This window comes from Nerophis ophidion, linkage group LG27, assembly GCF_033978795.1.
Source record: "Nerophis ophidion isolate RoL-2023_Sa linkage group LG27, RoL_Noph_v1.0, whole genome shotgun sequence".
NCBI lineage: Eukaryota > Metazoa > Chordata > Actinopteri > Syngnathiformes > Syngnathidae > Nerophis > Nerophis ophidion.
Window position 1 is genome coordinate 1,882,325 of NC_084637.1, and position 25,398 is coordinate 1,907,722.

General features: G+C 47.2%; 1 protein-coding gene across 8 annotated transcripts in view; it reads right to left on the bottom strand.

Moving 5' to 3' along the window:
* Window positions 1–5,873: 5,873 nt before the first annotated feature.
* tmem198b (transmembrane protein 198b) overlaps window positions 5,874–25,398 on the bottom strand; it is a 37,219-nt gene continuing 17,694 nt past the window's right edge. For 6 of the 8 annotated variants that reach the window (XM_061889109.1, XM_061889110.1, XM_061889113.1 and 3 more), the window contains exons 2-5: window positions 21,972–22,229; window positions 17,993–18,607; window positions 11,759–11,955; window positions 5,874–6,950 (exon numbers count right to left, since the gene is read on the bottom strand). In XM_061889109.1, the coding sequence (XP_061745093.1) occupies window positions 6,798–6,950; window positions 11,759–11,955; window positions 17,993–18,607; window positions 21,972–22,119 (1,113 nt within the window). In that variant the 5' untranslated portion in view covers window positions 22,120–22,229 and the 3' untranslated portion in view covers window positions 5,874–6,797. The remainder of the gene's footprint in view (window positions 6,951–11,758; window positions 11,956–17,992; window positions 18,608–21,971; window positions 22,230–25,398) is intronic. The other 2 variants (XR_009804579.1, XM_061889115.1) reach the window with 2 other exon arrangements.

The following is a 25,398-nucleotide window of genomic DNA, read 5'->3' on the forward strand; positions in this document are numbered from 1 at the left end:
TTTGACACCGTTTTCATTCATTTGAGCGTGGTTTTATTACAAAAATGGAGAATACGGAAGGTAGCTCGACTACCACCATAAGATCTGAGGGATAGTCGTCTTTAAATACTTAAGATGTAATGTTTTACAGCACAGGTGTCAAACTCAAGGCCCGGGGGGCCCAAATCTGGCCTGCCAAATCATTTAATTTCATCATCAATTTAGTGGGGCGGCATAGCTCGGTTGGTAGAGCGGCCGTGCTAGCAACTTGAGGGTTGCAGGTTCGATTCCCGCTTCTGCCATTCTAGTCACTGCCGTTGTGTCCTTGGGCAAGGCACTTTACCCACCTGCTCCCAGTGCCACCCACACTGCTTTAAATGTAACTTAGATATTGGGTTTCACTATGTAAAGCGCTTTGAGTCACTAGAGAAAAGCGCTATATAAATATAATTCACTTCACTTAATGTGGCCCTTGAAAGCCTGGATATAATATGCTTAATCGTCCATCCATCAATTTTCTACCGCTTGTCCCGTTCGGGGTCACGGGGTTGCTGGTCTATCTCAACTGCATTCGAGCGGAAGGCGGGGTACACCCTGGACAAGTCGCCACCTCATCACAGGGCCAACACAGATAGACAGACAACATTCACACACTAGGGACCATTTAGTGTTGCCAATCAACCTATCCCCAGGTACATGTCTTTGGAAGTGGGAGGGGCCTATCCCCAGGTGCATGTCTTTGGAGGTGGGAGGGGCCTATCCCCAGGTGCAAGTCTTTGGAGGTGGGAGGGGCCTATCCCCAGGTGCAAGTCTTTGCAGGTGGGAGGGGCGTATCCCCAGGTGCATGTCCTTGCAGGTGGGAGGGGCCTATCCCCAGGTGCAATTCTTTGGAGGTGGGAGGGGCGTATCCCCGGGTGCATGCCTTTGCAGGTGGGAGGGGCCTATCCCCAGGTGCATGTATTTGCAGGTGGGAGGGGCCTATCCCCAGGTGCAAGTCTTTGGAGGTGGGAGGGGCGTATCCCCAGGTGAATGTATTTGCAGGTGGGAGGGGCCTATCCCCAGGTGCATGTCTTTGGAAGTGGGAGGGGCCTATCCCCAGGAGCAAGTCTTTGGAGGTGGGAGGGGCCTATCCCCAGGAGCAAGTCTTTGGAGGTGGGAGGGGCCTATCCCCAGGTGCAAGTCTTTGCAGGTGGGAGGGGCGTATCCCCAGGTGCATGTCCTTGCCGGTGGGAGGGGCCTATCCCCAGGTGCAATTCTTTGGAGGTGGGAGGGGCGTATCCCCAGGTGCATGTCTTTGCAGGTGGGAGAGGCCTATCCCCAGGTGCAAGTCTTTGGAGGTGGGAGGGGCGTATCCCCAGGTGCATGTCTTTGCAGGTGGGAGGGGCCTATCTCCAGGTGCAAGTCTTTGGAGGTGGGAGGGGCGTATCCCCAGGTGCATGTCTTTGCAGGTGGGAGGGGCCTATCTCCAGGTGCAAGTCTTTGGAGGTGGGAGGGGCCTATCCCCAGGTGCAAGTCTTTGGAGGTGGGAGGGGCCTATCCCCAGGTGCAAGTCTTTGGCGGTGGGAGGGGCCTATCTCCAGGTGCAAGTCTTTGGAGGTGGGAGGGGCGTATCCCCAGGTGCATGTCTTTGGAAGTGGGAGGGGCCTATCCCCAGGAGCAAGTCTTTGGAGGTGGGAGGGGCCTATCCCCAGGTGCAAGTCTTTGCAGGTGGGAGGGGCGTATCCCCAGGTGCATGTCCTTGCCGGTGGGAGGGGCCTATCCCCAGGTGCAATTCTTTGGAGGTGGGAGGGGCGTATCCCCAGGTGCATGTCTTTGCAGGTGGGAGAGGCCTATCCCCAGGTGCAAGTCTTTGGAGGTGGGAGGGGCGTATCCCCAGGTGCATGTCTTTGCAGGTGGGAGGGGCCTATCTCCAGGTGCAAGTCTTTGGAGGTGGGAGGGGCGTATCCCCAGGTGCATGTCTTTGCAGGTGGGAGGGGCCTATCTCCAGGTGCAAGTCTTTGGAGGTGGGAGGGGCCTATCCCCAGGTGCAAGTCTTTGGAGGTGGGAGGGGCCTATCCCCAGGTGCAAGTCTTTGGCGGTGGGAGGGGCCTATCTCCAGGTGCAAGTCTTTGGAGGTGGGAGGGGCGTATCCCCAGGTGCATGTCTTTGCAGGTGGGAGGAAGCCGGACTAGAACCCCCACAGTCACAGGGAGAACATGCAAACCCCACACTGAAAGATCCTGAGCGCAGGATCGAACCCAGGACCTTCGTATTCTTACTAAATATATTTGTTCTTTCCCTTTTGACATTAAAAATCATGGACTGCATGCAATTGCATGTTTTTTAAAATTCAGTATTATCAAAATCCAAATATTAAATTATCATGTATCCCCAAAATGTTTTTTTTTCAAATAAAGATGAACACTGTACTTAAATATCTGCTTGATTTATTATTTCAAAATAAATTATCAATCTAATTGTAGACTGTAAAATTGACAATAGATTTTCCTTTTTTTTTTTTACCGTAAAATCAACTTAGGTACTGTCTTTCCCCCCCCATATACACTAAGACACAAAAACATTAAAAAAAATACAAAAAAAACATTAAAACAACAAAATTTTATGGTTAAAAAAAACAAACTGGCAGCTCCGTTGCTTGAATTCTACCACTAAAAACAGTGCTATTGTTTGTCCATTTATTCCATTTTTTTTTACATGCTGTAAAAAACAACAACACTGCTTTTACTGTAAAATTCTGCTGAGCTGCCAGTTTTTAAAGTAAAATAAAAAAATCTTTTTTTTTGGCAGCTTATATAAAAAAATATATTGTTAATGTATTATATATGTATATACTGTATATATGTGTGTGTGTGTATTTATATACATATATACACACACACATATATATACATATATAAATACACTTTTATGTTAAAATACTGAACAGATGTTTATATGGATAAGGTAAACATCTGTTCAGTATTTGATTGTGAAGCATTAAAAGCCACAAAATACAAGGGGTCCATCAGAGCCACAAACGCTGGCTGAGTAACAACAATATGAACGTTGCACAAGTAGTACCTGACTGTCCTCTAGCCAGGGATCCGGTGAAGACCTCAACAGCGGAGCAGGCGGAAGAGGGTAGATGTAAGATCCATCACAACGGCTGCAATGCGATGGCGGAAGAAGGCTGCAGCAGAAAAGGGTCCCCAGTCGTCTTGGACTCCATGCCACTGGACCCTGACCCGGATCTGTCAAGGATGGTGTGGTGACTGTCTGTGCACCAGTCTCCCCACCTTGAACTAAGTCATGTCTAGGATGGTGTGGTGACTGTCTGTGCACCAGTCTCCCCACCTTGAACTAAGTCATGTCCAGGATGGTGTGGTGACTGTCTGTGCACCAGTCTCCCCACCTTGAACTAAGTCATGTCTAGGATGGTGTGGTGACTGTCTGTGCACCAGTCTCCCCACCTTGAACTAAGTCATGTCTAGGATGGTGTGGTGACTGTCTGTGCACCAGTCTCCCCACCTTGAACTAAGTCATGTCTAGGATGGTGTGGTGACTGTCTGTGCACCAGTCTCCCCACCTTGAACTAAGTCATGTCTAGGATGGTGTGGTGACTGTCTGTGCACCAGTCTCCCCACCTTGAACTAAGTCATGTCTAGGATGGTGTGGTGACTGTCTGTGCACCAGTCTCCCCACCTTGAACTAAGTCATGTCTAGGATGGTGTGGTGACTGTCTGTGCACCAGTCTCCCCACCTTGAACTAAGTCATGTCTAGGATGGTGTGGTGACTGTCTGTGGACCAGTCTCCCCACCTTGAACTAAGTCATGTCTAGGATGGTGTGGTGACTGTCTGTGCACCAGTCTCCCCACCTTGAACTAAGTCATGTCTAGGATGGTGTGGTGACTGTCTGTGCACCAGTCTCCCCACCTTGAACTAAGTCATGTCTAGGATGGTGTGGTGACTGTCTGTGCACCAGTCTCCCCACCTTGAACTAAGTCATGTCTAGGATGGTGTGGTGACTGTCTGTGCACCAGTCTCCCCACCTTGAACTAAGTCATGTCTAGGATGGTGTGGTGACTGTCTGTGGACCAGTCTCCCCACCTTGAACTAAGTCATGTCTAGGATGGTGTGGTGACTGTCTGTGCACCAGTCTCCCCACCTTGAACTAAGTCATGTCTAGGATGGTGTGGTGACTGTCTGTGCACCAGTCTCCCCACCTTGAACTAAGTCATGTCTAGGATGGTGTGGTGACTGTCTGTGCACCAGTCTCCCCACCTTGAACTAAGTCATGTCTAGGATGGTGTGGTGACTGTCTGTGCACCAGTCTCCCCACCTTGAACTAAGTCATGTCTAGGATGGTGTGGTGACTGTCTGTGCACCAGTCTCCCCACCTTGAACTAAGTCATGTCTAGGATGGTGTGGTGACTGTCTGTGGACCAGTCTCCCCACCTTGAACTAAGTCATGTCTAGGATGGTGTGGTGACTGTCTGTGCACCAGTCTCCCCACCTTGAACTAAGTCATGTCTAGGATGGTGTGGTGACTGTCTGTGCACCAGTCTCCCCACCTTGAACTAAGTCATGTCTAGGATGGTGTGGTGACTGTCTGTGCACCAGTCTCCCCACCTTGAACTAAGTCATGTCTAGGATGGTGTGGTGACTGTCTGTGCACCAGTCTCCCCACCTTGAACTAAGTCATGTCTAGGATGGTGTGGTGACTGTCTGTGGACCAGTCTCCCCACCTTGAACTAAGTCATGTCTAGGATGGTGTGGTGACTGTCTGTGCACCAGTCTCCCCACCTTGAACTAAGTCATGTCTAGGATGGTGTGGTGACTGTCTGTGCACCAGTCTCCCCACCTTGAACTAAGTCATGTCTAGGATGGTGTGGTGACTGTCTGTGCACCAGTCTCCCCACCTTGAACTAAGTCATGTCTAGGATGGTGTGGTGACTGTCTGTGCACCAGTCTCCCCACCTTGAACTAAGTCATGTCTAGGATGGTGTGGTGACTGTCTGTGCACCAGTCTCCCCACCTTGAACTAAGTCATGTCTAGGATGGTGTGGTGACTGTCTGTGCACCAGTCTCCCCACCTTGAACTAAGTCATGTCTAGGATGGTGTGGTGACTGTCTGTGCACCAGTCTCCCCACCTTGAACTAAGTCATGTCTAGGATGGTGTGGTGACTGTCTGTGCACCAGTCTCCCCACCTTGAACTAAGTCATGTCCAGGATGGTGTGGTGACTGTCTGTGCACCAGTCTCCCCACCTTGAACTAAGTCACACACATCCTCCATAAAGGGATACACCCCTACCAGGAGGATCGTCATACTCGCTTGGAGTGACCGTGATGATGAGTCCTGGCTTTGTAGATACACCGAGATGAAGTCTAAGCTCTTTGTGTTTTTGAAGCCGCAACAATTTCCTCAGAATTTTCAACATACGTGAAGTGTTTTATCCAGGGGATTTGTGATTTGTAGGTTTTTTATAATGAGCTTGTTCTATTTTTGGCCAAAGTAAAACAAAAGAAACCAACCCTGGAGTTGTCTTTATTTTTACGTTATCATGCCATGATGTGGGAATAGATTTTGGCAAATAAAATATTTGATTTTAAGTAATAATTCCTACTGGACGGAAATTAATTTCCCACGGTTAGGCCCGGAACCGATTAACAGGGATGAAGAAAAGATTACTGTGTGTCATTTGTGTGTGCGGTATATCTCGACTACAATGACAATAAATCTTTCGTAGATGCGCCGATCTTGTAGAAAAAAGAACAAAAAAAAATTGCTGACGTAAACAGGTGCCACTTTAATAAATAAACCAAAGTTTGTGTAGCCGCTTACAGTGTGTGTGTGTGTGTGTGTGTGTGTGTGTGTGTGTGTGTGTGGCTTGGTGTCACGAGACAACACACCCTGACAGCACAGAGGCATGCTTTAATGTCGGAATATAACCACATCAAATCGGAAAACAGCTTAAAAAATACGATCATAAGAAGGTGTTAAATCAAACAGAAAAAAAAAGGTTCTTCTGTACAAAGTTGGGTGAACATAAATGTCTCGCTGGGTGTTTGGAGGCTCCAGGAAGCCACGCTCAAGGTGGAGCTCATGCAGACATTTTGTACATTCTCTCTTTCTATTATTCAGCTCAAGACATTTTTTTACAGTGACGGTGTAAATATGAAGCTCACACCCTTGCCTTGTTCATGGCGTCGCCCGCACAGTGATGTCAACATCCACTGGAGGTTGGCACAGAGTGACGCCTCCAAGCCATTGTGCCTGCTAGAGATGATCTTTGGGGTCCTGAAGCTGTGTGATTCATTTTGTGAGCGTTCCAGCCCTCGTTACCGTAAGTGAGTTGTGGCGGGGTGCCGCTGTACATATGGCTTTCTTGCGTTTGCTAACCTTCAAGGTATGTCACCCCCTGAATGTGACCCTGTCGCTCGCCCGTGGAGACCTGCCAGTAACACCCCCTCCCGTCACAGGAAGGGACAAGGCACCCGTTACGGCAAAATCCACTTAAAGACATTGTGGTCCAGCACCAAGTGGGGCAAATCCCATAGAGAAGGTGGCTGTGGAGTCTACATGGCACGGAGAAGGACCACCTGCCGGCTGAGCATCAGAGGTTAGGATGACCCGTGTGCCTGAAGTGAGTCTGCGGTGTGATCCCTGATCCAGTGTGAGGCGCTGGAACAGATGCCAACCCTCGGATAGGAGTGTGTGTGTGTGTGTGTGTGTGTGTGTGTGTGTGTGTGTGTGTGTGTGTGTGTGTAGCGAGAGGTCATCAGTAGATGTTTCCCATCCACTGTACGGAACTGCCGGTTGAAGAGTCCAGGTGGCGTTAGGTCCGTAGTGAAGGTCCTGCAGCGGTGGTGAGGGGTGCCGCGGAGCCAGGGTCAAAGCCCAGATCCACTGCAGCATGTGGCCCGCCAAGGAACTGTCGCGGGAAAGGCTGCGCCTGCACCTGCCGCTCTCGGAAACTCTGAATGTAACTCTGGAATAAGAAGACAGTTACAAGTCGGAAACCATGGCACTCAATAATGGCTTGTATGTGAGAAACATGCTGGCCGTACCCTTTCTGCATGTCTAATTCATTCATTCATTCAAATTCCCCTTGGGTACAGTGGAACCTCAAACTGGTCGGCCAGTCCACCCCAAACACGACCATCAGGGGTGTCAAACTTGTCCGAAAAATTGTATGTAAATTATCAAAAAACTTTCCGTTCTCTGAGTTCCGAGTGAAGAGACAAGAGGATGTCTATGTTGTACCCAGCCAAAGGCTTGTACAATTCCATTGTGTACGATGGAAGGAGACAGGAGGGGTTATCTGTTTTGATCCAAGACCCCCCCCCCCCCCCCCCCCATTCCTTTAGATACAGCTGTTGTTATGTAAACAGGGAAAGTCCAAATAAAAAGAGGTGGCGTACAATCTTTCGCCAGAGCGTGCTGGAGACTGTGCAAGAGTACAGCCCAGACGTTTCTCCTCAAATTGAGCCAAATGTAATTCTGTCTCTGTTTGATTCCTTGCTTCTTGTCTCGTTTAATAGATGTCATCAGTGTTTGAAACTGACAAAACTCATTTTAGCTCAAGGGCTACATGGAGGAAAATCTATTCCCAAGTGGGCCGTACTGCTAAAATAGCGGCACGATAACTTACACATAAAGACACGTTCATATTGTTTTTTTTTAAATAGAACAAGCACAGTTACAAGTTGGAGTTAATAGTGTTCTATCTTCATTTGTAGTTATTTATACTTTCTGAATAAATCATGTGATGATGTTTGTCATAATAAAAGGTGGAATTAAGTCTGGCAGAGTTTTAACTTGCACCCATTGGTGTTAATATGAAATCCATGTCAAATCTAAGTACAGGATGATCATGTAACTAAATAAGTTCCCTCAACCAGTGGCATAGTGGTTAGAGTGCCCGCGCTGAGATTGGTAGGTCGTGAGTTCAAACCCCGGCCGAATTATACCAAAGACTACACAAATGGGAGCCATTACCTCCCTGCTTGCCACTCAGCATCAAGGCTGGGAATTGGGGGTTAAATCAGCAAAAATGATTCCTGGACGCGGCCACCTCTGCTGCTCACTGCTCCCCTCACCTCCCAGGGGGTGATCAAGGGTGATGGGTCAAATGCAGAGAATAATTTCGCCACACCTAGTGTGTGTGTGTGTGTGTGTGTGTGACAATCATTGCTTCTTTAACTTTAAAGGCCTACTGAAAGCCACTACTAGCGACCACGCAGTCTGATAGTTTATATATCAATGATGAAATATTAACATTGCAACACATGCCAATACGGCCGCTTTAGTTTACTAAATTGCAATTTTAAATTTCCGGGGAAGTGTCCTGTTGAAAACGTGAGTATGATGACGCGTACGTTTGACGTCACCGGTTGTAGCCGACATTTTTTTCCCAGACCGATCCAAGCTATAAGTAGTCTGCTTTAATCGCATAATTACACAGTATTCTGGACATCTGTGTTGCTGAATCTTTTGCAATTTGTTCAATGAATAATGGAGAAGTCACAGTAGAAAGATGGAGGTGGGAAGTTTAAGCCTTTAGCAACACAGAAAATTCCCAAAGGTGAAGCTTTACTATGGAACAGAGCGGTCAAGCGAACATAGATCCCGACCACATGTCAACCGGCAGGTTTCGGTGAGAAAATTGTGGTAATAAGTCGGCTCTTACCGTAGTTATGAGCGGAACTTGCGTCCTCCTACAGCCGCGTGGCTTCCCTCAGAGACACTGGCGGTCACCACAACTGTGGCCATACCCCTCCGACTTTCAGGAACCATATAATCTCACTAAAACTCTAGTAACACAATAAGCAGATAAGGGATTTCCAGAATCATCTTAGTAAATGTGTCTAATAACATCTGACTCGCTCCCACTGCCCTCGCCTTTTTTTTTTTTTTCTAGTCCTTCACTCTCACTTTCCTCATTCACGAATCTTTCATCCTCGCTCAAATTAATGGGGAAATTTTCGCCTTCTCGGTCCGAATCGCTCTAGCTGCTGGTGGCCATGATTGTAAACAATGTTCGGATGTGAGGAGCTCCACAACCCATGACGTCATGCGCACATCGTCTGCTACTTCCAGTACGGGCAAGGCTTTATTAGCAACCAACAGTTACGAACACTATCGTGGATGTTCTCTACTAAATCCTTTCAGCAAAAATATGGCAATATGGCAAAATGATGAAGTATGACACATAGAATGGACCTGCTATCCCCGTTTAAATAAGAACATCTCATTTCAGTAGGCCTTTAATGTACATGCATCATGCAGTTTATTCTCTACATATGAAGCAACATTTTTGACAAAACCTGTGAATTTGCTCTCATTTCATGAATCCCACATGAAACTAGAAGGTAACACATATTAGGTCAACGTGCTTTGAGTACCTTGAAGGTAGAAAAGCGATATACAAGTCAAGTTAAAGTAGCAATGATTGTCACACACACACTAGGTGTGGTGAAATTATTCTCTGCATTTGACCCATCACCCTTGATCACCCCCTGGGAGGTGAGGGGAGCAGTGGGCAGCAGCGGTGGCCGCGCCCGGGAATCATTTCTGGTGATTTAACCCCCATTGGAAGACTTCGTATAGTTGAAGAATTATGGTGATTAGAAAAGATGAGTGCACATCATAATGACAGCTACACTTTACATCTTAAAATACCTAAAATAATGATTAGGTAATGTCCGGAGGGCCGGATTAAAAGGCTAAAACCGGGCCTTCATTTGCCCAGGTCTGCTGAAGGGTTATTAGATTGTTGTCAGGCTTGCCTCTGACAGTTTGGTTGTGTTTTAGTTTTTCCTCTGTGTGTGTGTAGTATTTCCTGTCAGCGCTCTTGTTTTGTTTCTGCTTCCTGTTTGTCTCCCTGAGTAATGTGTCCCCTCGGCTGTGGCTGATTGGCACCTGGCCACACCTGGTGTCAATCAGCCCGGTGCTATTTGAACCTGCCTTCCCATCCGGTCTGTACTGGATTATTGCTTTTCCTACCTATCGTGTCGACGACAGTGTAGCTGTATGCGGTAGCGGTAAGCTATATTCTGTAGCTGTTTGTAGCTTACTGAATTTGTGTTCGTAGTTACTGTTTGCTGGATCCCGGTTCCCTGTTTCCAGTTTGTCCTCCTAGTTTCTGGTTTGTGTTTTCTGTCTTTATTTCATGGACGTTAAATGAGGTTTTCCCGCACAATGCCTGCCGCCTTCTCTGCATCTTGGGGTTCGTTACCAACAACTTGTGACAATATTATTCCCTTTATCTGCATCCTTAGCCATTTTTTCTTTTAATACAGGTGCACAGAATAGCAAAAGACATACACTATATTGGCAAAAGTATTTTGCCACCCATTCAAATGATGAGAATCAGTTGTCACTTGGCCCGGTGTATCAAATCAAGCACTTAGGCATGGAGACTGTTTCTACAAACATTTGTGAAAGAATGGGCCGCTCTCAGTGATTTCCAGCGTGGAACTGTCGTAGGATGCCACCTGTGCAACAAATCCAGTCCTGAAATTTCCTCGCTGCTAAATATTCCAAAGTCAACTTTATTATAAGAAAAGTGAAGAGTTTGGGAACAACAGCAACTCAGCCACCTAGTGGTAGGCCAGGTAAACTGACAGAGAGGTCAGCATAGTGCAAAGTCTTTCTGCACAGTCACTTGCTACACAGCTCCAGACTTCATGTCACCTTCCAATTAGCCCACGTACAGTACGCAGAGAGCTTCATGGAATGGCTTTCCATGGCCGAGCAGCTGCATCTAAGCCATACATCAGCAAGTCCAATGCAAAGCGTGGGATGCAGTGGTGTAAAGCAGTGGTCCCCAACCACCGGGCCACGGCCCAGTACCGGGCCGCAGAAGAATTTTTTATTAATTTCTATTAGAAAAAAAATTAATAAATAAATATAAAATAACTTTTTTTTTATTTTTTATTAAATCAACATAAAAAACACTATATACACTTACAATTAGTGCACCAACCACAAAAACCTCCCTTTTTCATGACAAAAGCGTCCCTTTTTCATGACAAAGAAAAAAAAAAAAGGACAGGCCTTCTCCACCAGCATCAGTGTGTGACCTCACCAATGCACTTTTGAAAAAATGGTGGAAAATTGCTATAAAGACACTCCACAACCTTGTGGACAGCCTTCCCAGAAGACTTGAAGAAAAGGACCCCCCCCCCCCCCGCCGCCCCCCCCCCCCCCCCCCCCCCCGCCCCTGGGCCGCGGGACTAATTATTAAGCGTTGACCGGTCCGCGGATACAAAAAGGTTGGGGACCACTGGTGTAAAGGACATCACCACTGGACTCTAGAGCAGTGGAGACACCTTCTCTGGACTGATGAATCACACTTTTCCATCTGGCAACCTGATGGACCAGTCTGGGTTTGGAGGTTGCCAGGAGAACGCAACATTTCGGACTCCATTGTGCGGAGTGTGAAATTTGGTGGAGGAGGAATTATGGTGTGGGGTTGTTTTTCAGGAGTTGGTTCCAGTGGAAACTACTTTGAATGCTCCAGGATACCAAAACATTTTGGACAATTCCCTGGGATGGCATCTTCAAGGCAGGTGGCCAAATACTTTTGGCAATATGGTGTATGTTCTTGTCTCACATTGGAATCGAACACAATCCAACAAAAAGTGTAGGTTACCTTTTTCTGACTATTAGAGTAGACTTGTAGGACAGTAGAGAAAGTTTCATAGGTGAAATATGCTGTAGAGGTCATCGCGGTGTGTAATACTGGAAAAGGGAATGTGTGTTTGAGAACAGGCGTCCACGGCCTCTACTCACCGGCGAGAGGACATCAGTGTCGTAGCGGCGAATAGGGTTGGGCTTGCGGCGGTAGGCGGGGTCCTGGTGGAGTTGCTTGGCTTGCTGTTGACTGGAGGACCCCTGATGCTTCTTCTTCTTCTTCTTGTGGCGGTAGCGGTCGTCCCTTTGACGAATCCGCATCACCTGCATCCGCCTCTGCTGCCGACTGATGATGACTGGGGATGAAGGTGGCTCAGTTAGCTGCTGAAATGAGCAAGAACTAGCCGGCTGACACACGGAAAGAATGTTGCTGTGTCCCAATTCAGGGGCTGCACCCTTTGGACTACTCTGTGCACGCATGAGGCCTGTTGGGTTCAGGTCAGGACTCTGTGCAGGCCAGTCAAGTTACCATGAATTTATTCACGTAGACCCCGACTTAAACAAGTTGAAAAACTTATTGGGGTGTTACCGTTTAGTGGTCAATTGTACGGAATATGTACTGTACTGTGCAATCTACTAATAAAAGTTTCAATCAATCAATCCACGCCAGACTCTGTCATCCATGTCTTTATGGACCTTGCTTTGTGCACTGGTGGTTGGAAGAGAAAGGGGTCCGCTCCAGGAGTTGGGCTTGGCCCCTTAGTTCCAGTGAAATTAACTTTGAATGCTCCAGGATGCCAAAACATTTTGGACAATTCCATGCTCCCAACCTTGTGGTAGCAGTTTGGAGCGGGGCCCCTTCCTTTTCCAACATGACTGTGCACAAGTGCACAAAGCAAGGTCCATAAAGTTAAAAGTTAAAGTAGCAATGTTTGTCACACACACACACTAGGTGTGGTGAAATTGTTCTCTGCATTTGACCCATCACCCTTGATCACCCATTGGAAGGTGAGGGGAGCAGTGGGCAGCAGTGGTGACCGCGCCCGGGAATCATTTTTGATGATTTAACCCCAAATTCCAACCCTTGATGCTGTGTGCCAAGCAGGGAGGTAATGGCTCCCATTTTTATAGTCTTTGGCATGAATGAACTTGACTGGCCTGCACAGAGTCCTGACCTGAACCCGATAGAACACCTTCAGGATGAATTACAACGGAGACTGAGAGCCAGGCCTTCTCCACCAACATCAGTGTGTGACCTCACCAATGCACTTTTGAAAAAACGGTGGAAAATTGCTATAAAGACACTCCACAACCTTGTGGACAGCCTTCCCAGAAGACTTGAAGCTGTAATAGCTGCAAAAGGTCAGATTGAACACTATGGCTTAGGAATGGGACGGCACTTCAACTTCATATGTGAGTCAAGGCAGGTGGACAAATACTTTTGACAATAAAGTGTACTATTAATGTATCACTTTCTCCTGCTACTGTTGCCTTAGTATTCAAAATGAAATATTTTAGTGTAACAGATAATATAACGTAACAGGTGTCACGTGTTTGGACCTCATACTTCATATATTGTTTGCAAACTGAAGGAAAAAGTCCCGTGCTTTTATTTTGGCAACATTGACTTAAGTCATAGTCAAACAATTGCATGGAAGAAAAGTGAAAAAGGAAGGCAATGTTTTATTTTGTTGATACGGCCAAATTATATTATATAGGTATTGTATTATATGAAGATTGACTCTCTCCACATTAGTTATTCCAAAATGTAATAAAGTCAATTTTATTCTCACAATTCTACATGCAATACCTCAATTTTTTGACCTTTTTGAAAGTTATTAAAAATAAAAAACTAAGAAATGACACGTACATACAGTACAGGCCAAAAGTTTAGACACACCTTCTCCTCATTCAATGTGTTTTCTTTATTTTCATGACTATTTACATTGTAGATAGTCACATCAAAACTATCAATGAACACATGTGGAGTGAATTGTGAATTATATTTATATAGCGCTTTTCTCTAGTGACTCAAAGCGCTTTTTACATGGTGAAATCCAATATCTAAGTGACATTTAAAGCAGTGTGGGTGGCACTGGGAGCAGGTGGGTAAAGTGTCTTGCCCAAGGACACAACGGCAGTGACTAGGATGGCGGAAGCGGGGATCGAACCTGGAACCCTCCAGTTGCTGGCACGGCCACTCTACCAACCCAGCTATACCGCCCCACTTGTGGAGTTATGTACTTAACAAAAAAAGGTGATATTGTAACGATGTGTCACTTCATTTCTGTTAGTTTTTTGTGTTTTTGTATTTACTTCCGGTTCAGTGCTCTTATTTTGTTGTATTTCCTGTTTTTATTCACGGAGCACTATTTTTCTCTTTTCGTTGATTGGCAGCGGTTCACACCTGCTGTCAATCACACTAGTGTCTATTTATGTTTCACTCGAGCACTCCTCAGTGCTCGATGATAATATTATGTTGAGAACGTTTATCTGCACGACTGCTTTATGTTTGCTTTTGTTATTTTCTTTTGTGTATTAAATTCATCTTACCTCCACGCAACTCTCCTGGATTCTTGCATACTCGGGGACACACAACTGCAGCCATGCGACATCCCAACAGTATCATCGAGCCAGAAGAAAGTGTCCTCGCGAGAATCCCTGTCGGCAATCCTCAGCCGACGTTCTGGACCGCACAATTCCTGGAGGACTTGAAGGCCAGGTTTGTGCGGTCCCAGCCTACAGACGCGGACCCTCTCCCCGCGGCAACGCCACCGGCTTCGGCTCTCCGACCGGCGCGTCCCCCGCCGCCATCTTTCCTCTCGGCTCGACGGCTGACTACGGCTCTCCGACCAGCACGTCCGCCACTTCCTGCATGCCTCGCGGCTCCCGCGGCAACGCTACCGGCTACGGCTCACCGACCGGCGCGTCCTCCGCCGCCATCCTTCCTCTCGGCAACGCTGCCGGCTACGTCTCACCGACCGGCGCGCCCACCTCCTCCTTCACGTCTCGCGGCTCCTGCGGCTCCGTCGCCTACTGCGGCTCTCCGACCGGCACGTCCGCCGCCGCCATCCTTCCCGTCGTCTGCTGAGCTGCTTCTCCCTGCTCCTACGCAGCTTCCAGCGGCTGCTCCCCGGCTGCTCTTTCTGCCAGCTCCCGCTCTCTTTTTTGGATCGCCGAGAGCTCCAGTGGAGCCCACAGTGAGGTCACTTTTGTCCTCCTGCTGGGACTCGGCGCGGGACGTGTCTTCGTCCCTCTTCCTGGCCTCCTCCCGCCCGTCCCTGGTTTTCGCACCGGGGGACGCCGACGAGCAGGCATGTCTTCCCGCAAGTGTGGACGGTTTCTGGCAGCCGCCTAGTGGAGGGGGGCCCACAATACACTGCGGTGCAGCCAGGCACACACTGCTGTCATCTTCGCAAGCGTCTCCTTCCACGGAGACATCTACGTGCCTGGCGGGCTTTCGCACAGCCCCAACGCCGGCTCCACGCCTAGCCCCTACGCCGGCTCCACGCCTAGCCCCTACGCCGGCTCCACGCCTAGCCCCTACGCCGGCTCCACGCCGAGCCCCTACGCCGGCTCCACGCCGAGCCCCTACGCCGGCTCCACGCCGAGCCCCAACGCCGGCTCCACGCCGAGCCCCAACGCCGGCTCCACGCCGAGCCCCAACGCCGGCTCCACGCCGAGCCCCAACGCCGGCTCCACGCCGAGCCCCAACGCCGCCAAGAGCAGCACCACGCCGGGCTTCGTCACCGCCGGCATCCGCTATTCCTCGGCCAGCATTTGCTGCTCCTCGCCCGGCGTCATCTGCCGCTTTCACGCCGCCGATGACGCCTGCCGCTTCAACACCGCCGATGACGTCTGCCGCTTTCACGCCGCCGATGACGTCTGCCGCTTTCACGCCGCCGATGACGTCTGCCGCTTTCACGCCGCCGATGACGTCTGCCGCTTTCACGCCGCCGATGACGTCTGCCGCTTTCACGCCGCCGATGACGTCTGCCGCTTTCACGCCGCCGATGACGTCTGCCGCTTTCACGCCGCCGATGACGTCTGCCGCTTTCACGCCGCCGATGACGTCTGCCGCTTTCACGCCGCCGATGACGTCTGCCGCTTTCACGCCGCCGATGACGTCTGCCGCTTTCACGCCGCCGATGACGTCTGCCGCTTTCACGCCGCCGATGACGTCTGCCGCTTTCACGCCGCCGATGACGTCTGCCGCTTTCACGCCGCCGATGACATCTGCCACTTCCACGCCGTTGATGACGCCTGCGGTTTCCACGCCGCCGGTTACGTCTTCTGCTTCCCGGCCTGCTTCAGCGCGCCCGCTTCTACGTCGGCCGTGGATGTGGCCGTGCCCTGCGCACTCTCCTCTTTTTCGGCCAGTGATTTGGCCGTTCCCTGGCCGCCCGCCTCGCCAGTTCCAGCGGCGCTCTACGCGGCGCCGCCACCTGACTTTCCCTCGCTGGCTGCGGGGACACGAGGTTTGGCAACCCTCCACCAAATCCTCCCTCCACCCTCCCTTACATTTTGGACTTTTTTCCATTTTTTTTTCTTTCCCAGGGAACATCTGGTATCTGTTCCTTGAGGGGGAGGTCCTGTAACGATGTGTCACTTCATTTCTGTTAGTTTTTTGTGTTTTTGTATTTACTTCCGGTTCAGTGCTCTTATTTTGTTGTATTTCCTGTTTTTATTCACGGAGCACTATTTTTCTCTTTTCGTTGATTGGCAGCGGTTCACACCTGCTGTCAATCACACTAGTGTCTATTTATGTTTCACTCGAGCACTCCTCAGTGCTCGATGATAATATTATGTTGAGAACGTTTATCTGCACGACTGCTTTATGTTTGCTTTTGTTATTTTCTTTTGTGTATTAAATTCATCTTACCTCCACGCAACTCTCCTGGATTCTTGCATACTCGGGGACACACAACTGCAGCCATGCGACATCCCAACAGATATAACTGAAATCGTTTTTTATATTCGAGGTGTTGACTTGTCCAGGCTGTACTCTGCCATCCGCCTGAATGCAGCTGAGATAGGCTCCCCCACCCCGCGACCCCGAAAGGGATAAGAGGTAGAAAATGGATGGATGGATGAATGTTTTATATTGGAGTTTCTTCAAAATAGCCACCTTTTGCTTGAATTACTGCTTTGCACACTCTTGGCATTCTCTCCATGAGCTTCAAGCACACCTGTGAAGTGAAAACCATTTCAGGTGACGACCTCTTGAAGCTCATGTACTTGTACATTTTTCACAAATACCATTGCATTACCGTGAATTGATTAACGTGGACCCCGACTTAAACAAGTTGAAAAACTTATTGGGGTGTTACCATTTAGTGGTCAATTGCACGGAATATGTACTGTACTGTGCAATCTACTAATAAAAGTATCAATCAATCAATCAATCAATCAGATAATAAAAAAATATATGTTTTTATTTGCCTCAAATCTCTCCTGAGTTTTAAACTGATTATAATTATGATAAACTGAAAAAACTCTTAATCATTAAAAAATGTAAAAACAATTGAAGTAAAAAGTATCAGCATTAGAGATGTCTGATAATGGCTTTTTTGCCGATACCTGATACTCAACAGCCATACAGGTCACACTGAGGGTGGCCGTATAAACAACGCCAACACTGTTACAAATATGCACCACACTAACAAGAATGACAAACAGATTTCGAGAGAACATCCACACCATAACACAACAAATACCCAGAACCCCTTGCAGCACTAACTCTTCCGGGACGCTACAATATACACCCCCCCCCTACCCCTCCAACTCGACCCCGCATGTCCCAAATTCCAAGCTGCTGTTTTGAGGCATGTTACAAAAAATAATGCACTTTGTTACTTGAAAAATAAATATAACAGTGCCATGTTGGCCTGGAGCAGATTACACAGCTCGGTTGGTAGAGTGGCCGTGCCAGCAACTTGAGGGTTGCAGGTTCGATTCCCGCTTCTGCCAACCTAGTCACTGCCGTTGTGTCCTTGGGCAAGACACTTGACCCACCTGCTCCCAGTGCCACCCTCACTGGTTTGAATGTAACTTAGATATTGGGTTTCACTATGTAAAGCGCTTTGAGTCACTAGAGAAAAAGCGCTATATAAATATAATTCACTTCACAATTCACTTCAATTTGAGATGATTTATTTTGGAAAACCTTGTTACTTTGTTTAATGCATCAAGTGGGGCATCACAACAAAATCCCGCATAATAATGTGTTCATTCCACCTCTGTATATATTGGTATCGCTTGATATTGGAATGGGTAATTAAGAGTTGGACGATATCGGTATCGGCAAAAAAGCCATTATCGGACATCTCTCGTTATGACTGGTCCAAAGATGCAGCCCATGAGACGGGACATACTACCACCATTGATCCTCACCCTTGGTATGTGAGTAGCCTTCGGCGGTCACCTTCCACTGGACCATGACCCCCAGCAGGGTGAGCGCGGGCCACACCCCCAGCACCACCCATGTAATCCAGCAAACCGGCTTGCCAGGCACCGCTTTGATGCGCTCGTACGTGTAGAAAACCAGCGCGAAGAACTCCACAAAGTAGTCCAGCGCCACAGTGATGACGGCCGCACCGAAAACCGCCGTGGAGAGCGTGGTGAAGATGCGCTGCCACTGGAGGGTGAGAACGGCGAAAAGCATGCCCAGACCCAGCAGCACGCCCAGCGGCACCCAGACGGAGCGCGGCGGGCTGTGGGAGAGCTCCTCCATGCCCACCAGCGTGGCGACGGCCACCAGCAGGCCCAGCAGCAGGCCCACCATGAAGAGGCCCACGCTGCGGACCAGCATGGTGACCAGGCCGCAGAGCGTGCCGATGCCCAGGCCGATGCCCACGGAAGCCTCCACACTCAGCTGGGTGTCCAGCACGCGCTCCTTGTAGCAGAGCATGAAGATGACCACGGAGCCAAACATCAGGCCGGTCAGGAACATCACGGCCTTGAAGCAGCGGTAGCCTGGAGCAGATTGCACAGCTGGAGATGAGTCGGCTAAAAAAAGGCCTTTATATGAATAAGTTATCATCAAATGAGAAGAAAACTGCATTGATGGTGTTTGGTGGTGCGAGGACACATTTAGGAGCAACATTTCAATTAAATCCAGTGGAAATTGATGGAGTATATGAAACAAAATCCTTGGGAATAATAATTGATCATAAATTATCTTGAATATATGAAGGGAAACATATCCAAATTCTGACACATGCTGAATAAGACATGTCTGCATATGTTATTTTATTCTTTTATTTTTCCATATTTAACACATTGTGTTGAAGTTGAAGGCTTATTAGTGATTCCCAGAGCCCAAAAAAAGTCTGCGGGCTAAAGAGCATTTTCTATTGGGGCTCCAGTACTCTGGAATGTTCTAGCAGTAACAGTTGGAGATGCTACCTCAGTAGAAGCATTTAAGTCCCATCTTAAAACTCATTTGTATACTCTAGCCTTTAGATAGACCCCCTTTTAAGACCAGTTGATCTGCCGTCTCTCTTTTATGCTGTGCCCTCCTCTGCTGCGTGGAGGGGGGGAGGGGGGGGGGGGCACAGGTTGGGTGGCCACGGATAAAGCGCTGGCTCATCTGTGCATCATTTGGGGTTCATCTCTGTGATGCTGACCTGTCTCCACTCAGGATGATCTCCTGCTGGACTGGACTCTCACACTATTATGTTAGATCCACTATGGACTGGACTCTCACTATTATGTTAGATCCACTATGGACTGGACTCTCACACTATTATGTTAGATCCACTATGGACTGGACTCTCACTATTATGTTAGATCCACTATGGACTGGACTCTCACACTATTATGTTAGATCCACTCGACGTCCACTGCATCGGTCGCCCAGGGGGTCCTCACATCTGCGGTACCCTCCAAGGGTTCTCATTGTCCCTTTGTGTTGAGTTTTTCCTTGCCCTGATGTGTGATCTGAGGCGAGGATGGCGTTGTGGCTTGTGCAGCCCTTTGAGACACTTGTGATTTATGGCTATAGAAACAAACATTGATTGATTGATATTTTCCCACATATAACATATTGTGTTGAAGTTTGGGGAAATGTTTACAAAACAAATAGCCAATAAATAAACTTCAAAACAAGGGTCATTATAATAATACACAAAGTGTGCTACTATGAACACACTAATCCATCATTCATAAGTTCTAATGTGTTAAAATGGTCAGATATTGTGGTTTTACAAAAAATATGGAAAATATGTTTGGAGTAAAGAACAACAGCCTTCCAGTTTGTATTCTTAGCTTATTTCAATCAAGAGGAAAAAAATGTAATTTTACGGGGATATTGACTTTTGAAATAATCAATCAATGTTTATTTACATAGCCCTAAATCACAAGTGTCTCAAAGGGCTGCACAAACCACCACGACATCCTCGGTAGGCCCACATAAGGGCAAGGAAAAACTCACACCCAGTGGGACGTCGGTGACAATGATGACTATGAGAACCTTGGAGAGGACTCCCCCCCCCCACTAGGGGACCGAAAGCAATGGATGTCGAGCGGGTCTAACATGTTATTGGGAAAGTTCAATCCCTAGTGGATCCAACACACATAAGTGAAGTAAGAAAGAATATAAAATACAAATGTATTCCACTTTTAGAAGTTAAATTGTGGAAGAAGCTCAGTGATGAGCAGAAGACATGTAGTTCTTGGTTAAGCTTTAAGAAAGCCTTGAAAGGTGAAATAATGGATAAAACATAGTAAAGATTACTTTCATCCCATTGATTTTTTGAACATTTTTATTCCAGGTAATCTTATTTTCAGTGAAGGTTGAAGTGAATAGTCTTGGGCTTCAGCCTATTCCTTTTTCTGTCTTCTTTTCTTTTAGAGCGTAAATGTGTATGATTGTTAAATATGTAGCATCTGTACTGTTAAAGTGTTCACACAAAATGGTTAAAGGGGAACATTATCACAATTTCAAAAGGGTTAAAAACAATAAAAATCAGTTCCCAGTGGCTTGTTGTATTTTTTGAAGTTTTTTTCAAAATGTTACCGGTCTCGGAATATCCCTAAATAAAGCTTTAAAGTGCCTTATTTTCGCTCTCTGCGAAGACACTGGCCATTTCCCTGTGACGTCACACAGTGCTGCCAATGTAAACAAACAATGGGAATACCACAGCAAGATATAGCGACATTAGCTCGGATTCAAACTCGGATTTCAGCGACTTAAGCGATTCAACAGATTACGCATGTATTGAAACAGATGGTTGGAGTATGAAAATATTGAAGAAGAAACTGAAGCTATTGAGCCAATAGCTATTGACGCTATTCATAGCCATAGCATGGCCGAATAGCTATGTTAGCATCGCCGGTAAAATGTGCGGACCAAACGATCAGGACTTTCGCATCTTTTGACACTGGAGCAACTTAAATCTGTCGATTGGTAAGTGTTTGTTTCACATTGAATGTGGGTGGAAGGAAACGTAATATAGTTGCAAATGCATCTACAGGTTATCCATACATCTCTGTGCCATGTCTGCTTTAGCACCGCCAGTAAATAGCATGTTAGCATCGATTAGCGTAGCATGTTAGCATCGATTAGCTGGCAAAATCAACAAAACTCACCTCTGTGATTTCGTTGACTTTATAGTTGCAAATGCATCTGCAGGTTATCCATACATCTCTGTGCCATGTCTGCTTTAGCACCGCCAGTAAATAGCATGTTAGCATCGATTAGCGTAGCATGTTAGCATCGATTAGCTGGCAAAATCAACAAAACTCACCTCTGTGATTTCGTTGACTATGGTTGCAAATGCATCTGCAGGTTATCCATACATCTCTGTGCCATGTCTGTCTTAGCATCGCCGGTCAAATGTGGAGACACTCTGGCACATTCAATGGGGGTCTGGCGGCAGATTTCTTGCCAGTGGTGCAACTTGAATCCCTCCCTGTTAGTGTTGTTACACCCTCCGACAACACACCCACCAGGCATGATGTTTCCAAGGTTCCAAAAAATAGTCGAAAAACGGAAAATAACAGAGCTGAGACCCGGTGTTTGTAATGTGTTGAAAATGAAAATGGTGGGTGTGTTACCTCGGCGACGTCACATTCTGACGTCATCGCCTCCAGCGAGATAAACAGAAAGGCGTTTAATTCGCCAAAATTCACCCATTTAGAGTTCGGAAATCGGTTAAAAAAATAGATGGTCTTTTTTCTGCACCATCAAGGTATATATTGACGCTTACATAGGTCTGCTGATAATGTTCCCCTTTAAAGGTTGATTATATGACTTAATGAAACTGATTTCATTCATTCATTCATTCAAGATGAGCGAGAAATGTCTTCCGTCAACAACACACGGGTTGAAAATGACACAACGTTGAGAGCGGCGGACTGTTGGACTCACCAAAGAAGCAGTAAATGACGCCAAAGAGGCAGCACATGGAGCAGACCACCGAGGGGACCACCTTGTAGCGGCCCGAGTCCTCGCACCCATCCAGCAGCCTGGGGCTGAGCTCCAGGTCCAGCTGGGCGTCCTGCGGCGTCTCAGTCATGGCGAGGAGGGGGAGGGGCTCAAATGTAGAAAATGGAGGATGAGATGCGATCAGATGAGGCGTGAGGGTGTGGCCAGGTTACGGGGTGCCCATCGGCCGCACGCCATCACCTGGCCGAGAGACAAGAGCACACGGTTTACAATCTGCTCTCTCAGAAACTGAGATGGCGAGCCTTGACTATTGAACTCCTAAAGATGATATCATTCAGGGATATTTTCTTTCCAAGATGACGCCTCAGATACATACGCACATGTTAATACTCATCTTGTGGTGGAGGATTATCAGGCCTGTGTGTGTGTGTGTGTGTGTGTGTGTGCGTGTGTGTGTGCGTGTGTGTGTGTGTGGTAGCTTTTAGCCAATGTGGATGTCAATGTGAATCATCCTCTTAGACCAAAAAAAAAAATACAACACAATCCAATAGAGGAGTTTTCATCCAGATCTACTACATAAACACTGGCCTTTAACTCCATCGCTCCCCACTTCCTGTCTGTTGCCATGACCACGGGAGGATGCCGACGGGCCGCGCTGATCCCTCATCTGTTGCCTCGCGCAACTACTGCCATAGCAACAGCACGAGAACCAATCACAGCCTGGCCATGGAGTCATGCACAGACCGCATGTGTGTGACCATGTGGACAAATATTTATGCACATGTTGACCCATTGTTGGATACAAAACAACCAGTTTAAACCCTTGTCTGGTGTTGGGGTCTGTGGGACCCATTTTCACCGTTTATTAAAAGAGAAGTGATACAATTAATAAATTTTTCAAACTGAGACTCACTGACTTTGGCTCAGTTTCTGTGAAGAACATATATCAGAATACATATTTAATGACCACACACAATACACCCCACCTACACATTTCTATTACATATAAGATGTCCGGGTCCACTGGACCCGGGGCTAATAGAAGTCTGGAAATTGATGTTCTGTGTACCACACACACACACACACACACTCACACACACACACACACACACACACACACACACACACACACACACACACACACACACACACACACACACACACCAGGCCTAGACAGGAGGACATAGTGTAGGTACATATAACATCAGAGGGTCAAATGTGCGAGAAAATGAGAGCAGACAGTGTTGACAAACAGTGTTGCAACCTTGTGTGGGAAGCGCAGGTGCAGAAACACGAAAGAAGAATCCCTGTGGGATGCAGAAACTGGCAGAGAAATTTTCCGTGCAACGTTCATATCAATCAATCAATGTTTATCAATCAATGTTTATTTATATAGCCCCAAATCACAAATGTCTCAAAGGACTGCACAAACCATTACGACTACGACATCCTCGGAAGAACCCACAAAAGGGCAAGGAAAACTCACACCCAGTGGGCAGGGAGAATTCACATCCAGTGGGACGCCAGTGACAATGCTGACTATGAGAAACCTTGGAGAGGACCTCAGATGTGGGCAACCCCCCCCCCCCCCCTCTAGGGGACCGAAAGCAATGGATGTCGAGCGGGTCTAACATGATACTGTGAAAGTTCAATCCATAGTGGCTCCAACACAGCCGCGAGAGTTCAGTTCAAGCGGTTCCAAGACAGCAGCGAGAGTCCTGTCCACAGGAAACCATCTCAAGCGGAGGCGGCTCAGCAGCATATTGTTGTTACTCAGCCAGCGTTTGTGGTTCTGATGGACCCCTTGCATTTTGTGGCTTTTAATGCCTCACAATCAAACACTTTTATGTTCAAATACTGAACAGATGTTTATTGGGATAAAGTAAAGATCCATCAGAGCCACAAACGCTGGCTGAGTAACAACAATATGAACGTTACACAAGTCCTGGAGACACGTCCGTGTTCTGGTGAGGAAATGCTCGTTCCATCGGACCAGAATCGCTTAAAGGGGAAATGCACTTTCTTGTCAATTTTGCCTATGGTTCACAATCATTATGAAAGGCATCGTGACGGATGGATTTTTTCAAATGCATTCTATGTCCGGTTCGTCCCTGGCAGTTTGGTTAGGTTTTAATTTTTCCTCTGTGTATGTCTTTGTTTCCTGTCAGCGCTTATATTTTGGTCATTTCCTGCATTTCTTCCTGAGCGCTGTTTTTCTTTAGCTGCGGCTGATTGGCACTTGGCCACACCTGGTGTCAATCAGCCCACTCCTATTTTTACCTGCTTTGTCCTCCAGTCAGAGCTGGATTATTGTTGTGTCGATGTCACCACTGCCTGTCAATGTCATTAATGCTTGTCGTAGAACCTGAAGCTGTTTGCAGCGTGCTGTCTTTTTGTTGCTAGTTCCTGTTTGCTGGATCCTGTTTCCCATTTTCCAGCTTGGCTGTACCTAGTTCCTGGTTTGTGTTTTTTCATTTTTAAAGATTAAATCATGTTTTCCTGCGCAATGCCTGCCGCCTTCTCTGCATCTTGGGGTTCGTCACAAACTCTATATGACATTCTAAATATTAAATTTAAAAAATCAGCTGAAAGTGGAGCCAATGGGAGCTCCACTATTCCGCCCATTAAATCCAACAAATAACCCTTCAAAAAGCGAATTCCAACAATTCTCCATTTACATTTCGTGACTTGAATTTTAACCAAGAACTAGTGATATTGTAATTATTAATGCTAACACAGACCAACTACTTAGATCGGCGTCGTCATCACTTCCGTGTGTGCTTAAGATTCCACCATCGAGTGGTCTGCCGCGTTCTCACTTCCCTGTTAGTTCCTTCTACATCATAAATCTTACATCTCACCTGGACATGAGACGTCTGAGGAGGTCATCTGATAAGTTGGGACACTTTGACAGACATTTAGGACCTGGAAATGGTGAGAACAACACAAAAGAGCGCTTATTCCCCCTGGGCCGCCACCCTGTGTCTTTGCGAGGATTATGAGACATTATATGAACATTATGAGACATTATATGAACATTATGAGACATTATATGAACATTATGAGCCATTAAATGAACATTATGAGCCATTATTTGAACATTATGAGACATTATATGAACATCCTAGCAGTCGGCATCGTTGGCTCTCATAAAGTCTGTAGTAAACAGAAATGAGTGATAAAGAAGAAAAAAAGCAAACGTTGTGATGCGTTTTTGAAATTAATATTATTTTACATAGAATACGTTTTGCGGGCGGTCTTATTTACGTGCCACCACTTCAACAGCGTCTTCTACCCGTCATCTTTTGTTGAAGTTTTGAGTGCTTCCATCACAAGTCTACTTACAGTAAATATACGCTACTTTGCATTAGAAATGGCAACAGCGAAGGATGAATGCCGCACAGTGGAC